Raw genomic sequence first — 1,973 nt, forward strand, 5'->3', positions numbered from 1 at the left:
TCATGAGGTTCACAGGGGCCTGCTTCTTGAGCTTGTCCAGGTCCCTCTGGATGGCATCCAGGTCCCTCTGGATAGCATCCCATCCCTCTGGTGTGTCAACCGCACCCTTCAGCTTGGTGTCATCTGCAAACTTGCTGAGGGTGCACTCGATCCCACTGTGTATGTCACTGATGAAGATATTAAACAGTACCGGTCCCAATACAGACCCCTGCGGGACGCCACTCATCACCAATCTCCATCTGGACATTGAGTCCTTGACCACTACCCTCTGGATGCAACCATCTAACCAATTCCTCACCCACCGGACAGTCCACCCATCAAATCCATACCTCTCCAGTTTACAGAGAAGGATGTCATGGGGGACCATGTCAAAGGCCTTACAGAGGTCCAGAGAGACGACATCTATTGCTCCTCCCATGTCCACTGATGTAGTCACTCCACAGAAGGCCACTAGGTTAGTCAGGCAGGACTTGCCCTTGGTGAAGCCTCCCTTCTCCCTTCATTGTTTTTTCTGAATGAATGTCTGGTTCATTTCCCTAGAAAAATCTGTCTTTACTTGCAGTTCCCAGGTCCTTGTTCCCACGTCTGCACCATTCCTCCAGCCCTCAAAGAACACTGTAACTCAGTCTTTGCATCCTCCCAATCATCTAGATTTCCCACTGCCTACACTGGATGAAATGGCAGACTGGCAGGTAGGAAGAGAATTGTTTAAGAAGCCACCTTCTTAAAGTTTGCTTAGTGTGCTTCTACTTTTATGCACGCAACAGGCCTCTGCTTTAGCTACACAGCAGAAGAGTAGCAACAAATAGCAAACAGAGGTAAGAAGCAAAGAATGTCCTTCCAGCTTCCCTTCTCAATAGGCTGGACATACTTGCTTCCTTTGTTCTGATGGTTCGGGCTTCGCTCCATTCACTCCACCTCCAGAAATGCTTAGCTGCCCCACAGCGTACTCTAGCTGTGTATTCAGTGTACGGCTGCAGTCCATCCAGGATGATGCTGGCATAATGGAGATGCATGTCTGAACTATTATGCTGCAAGACAGTAAAACAGAACAGTCAGAGCTCAGTTCAGTTTCATTAGCAAGAGGTTTTTGTCTGAAAAAATAGTTCTTCCTCTAGATCCTACGATAGCCAGTTAAGCTTGACTTGGAGAAGATAATCATGGAACAATAGTCCAAAAAAAAAAAAAAAAAAAGATATGCACAAGATCAAAAGACTGGGAGATCCAAAAAGAGGTCTGCAAGCCGCCTCTGCGCAACTGTTTGAGTAGGAGTCACTCACAACCTCACAAATGGCTACTCTTTACATCAAGGAGGGAATTTACTGCGATCTTATCCTCACAGAGTCTGGGTCTCTTACTCAGTTCATGTAAGTAGGCTGCTGTTCCAGATCTATGCACAGCATCTACAGCTACCTTTTCTCCCAATTTTTTCCCCAAACCCCTCCTAAGAGACAGGGTGAGTTCTGGTAAGAGTCAAAAAGTGAGCATGCTTTTAAGCCTCTCCTCTAAACTGTCTCCTGCAATGGTCAACTGCAGCAGCCACTTGATCTTACAGCTCTTGAGCATAGAATCATAGAATCATTAAGGTTGGAAGAGACCTCTAAGATCATCAAGTCCAACCGTCAACCCAACACCACCATGCCCACTGAAACCATATCCCTAAGCGCCTCATCTACCCATCTTTTAAATACCTCCAGGGACGGTGACTCAATCACTTCCCTGGGCAGCCTGTGCCAATGTTTAACCACTCTTTCAGTAAAGAAATTTTTCCTCATGTCCAATCGAAACCTCCCCTGGTGCAACTTGAGGCCATTTCCTCTCGTCCTTTCGTCAGTTACTTGGGAGAAGAGACCAACACCCACCTCACTACTGCCTCCTTTCAGGTAGTTGTAGAGAGCAATGAGGTCTCCCCTCAGCTTCATTTCCTCCAGGCTAAACAACCCCAGTTCTCTCAGCCGCTCCTCATAAGACTT

The 1,973-nt window shown here is 47.1% G+C and overlaps 1 protein-coding gene across 1 annotated transcript in view; it reads right to left on the bottom strand.

Annotated features, from left to right (window-relative positions):
- OSMR (oncostatin M receptor) overlaps positions 1–1,973 on the bottom strand; it is a 38,850-nt gene that overhangs the window by 10,836 nt on the left and 26,041 nt on the right. Inside the window, exon 9 of the mRNA XM_009329432.1 lies at positions 872–1,031. Within this exon, the coding sequence (XP_009327707.1) occupies positions 872–1,031 (160 nt within the window). The remainder of the gene's footprint in view (positions 1–871; positions 1,032–1,973) is intronic.

Source organism: Pygoscelis adeliae, unplaced genomic scaffold, assembly GCF_000699105.1.
Source record: "Pygoscelis adeliae isolate BGI_AS28 unplaced genomic scaffold, ASM69910v1 Scaffold47, whole genome shotgun sequence".
Taxonomy (NCBI): domain Eukaryota; kingdom Metazoa; phylum Chordata; class Aves; order Sphenisciformes; family Spheniscidae; genus Pygoscelis; species Pygoscelis adeliae.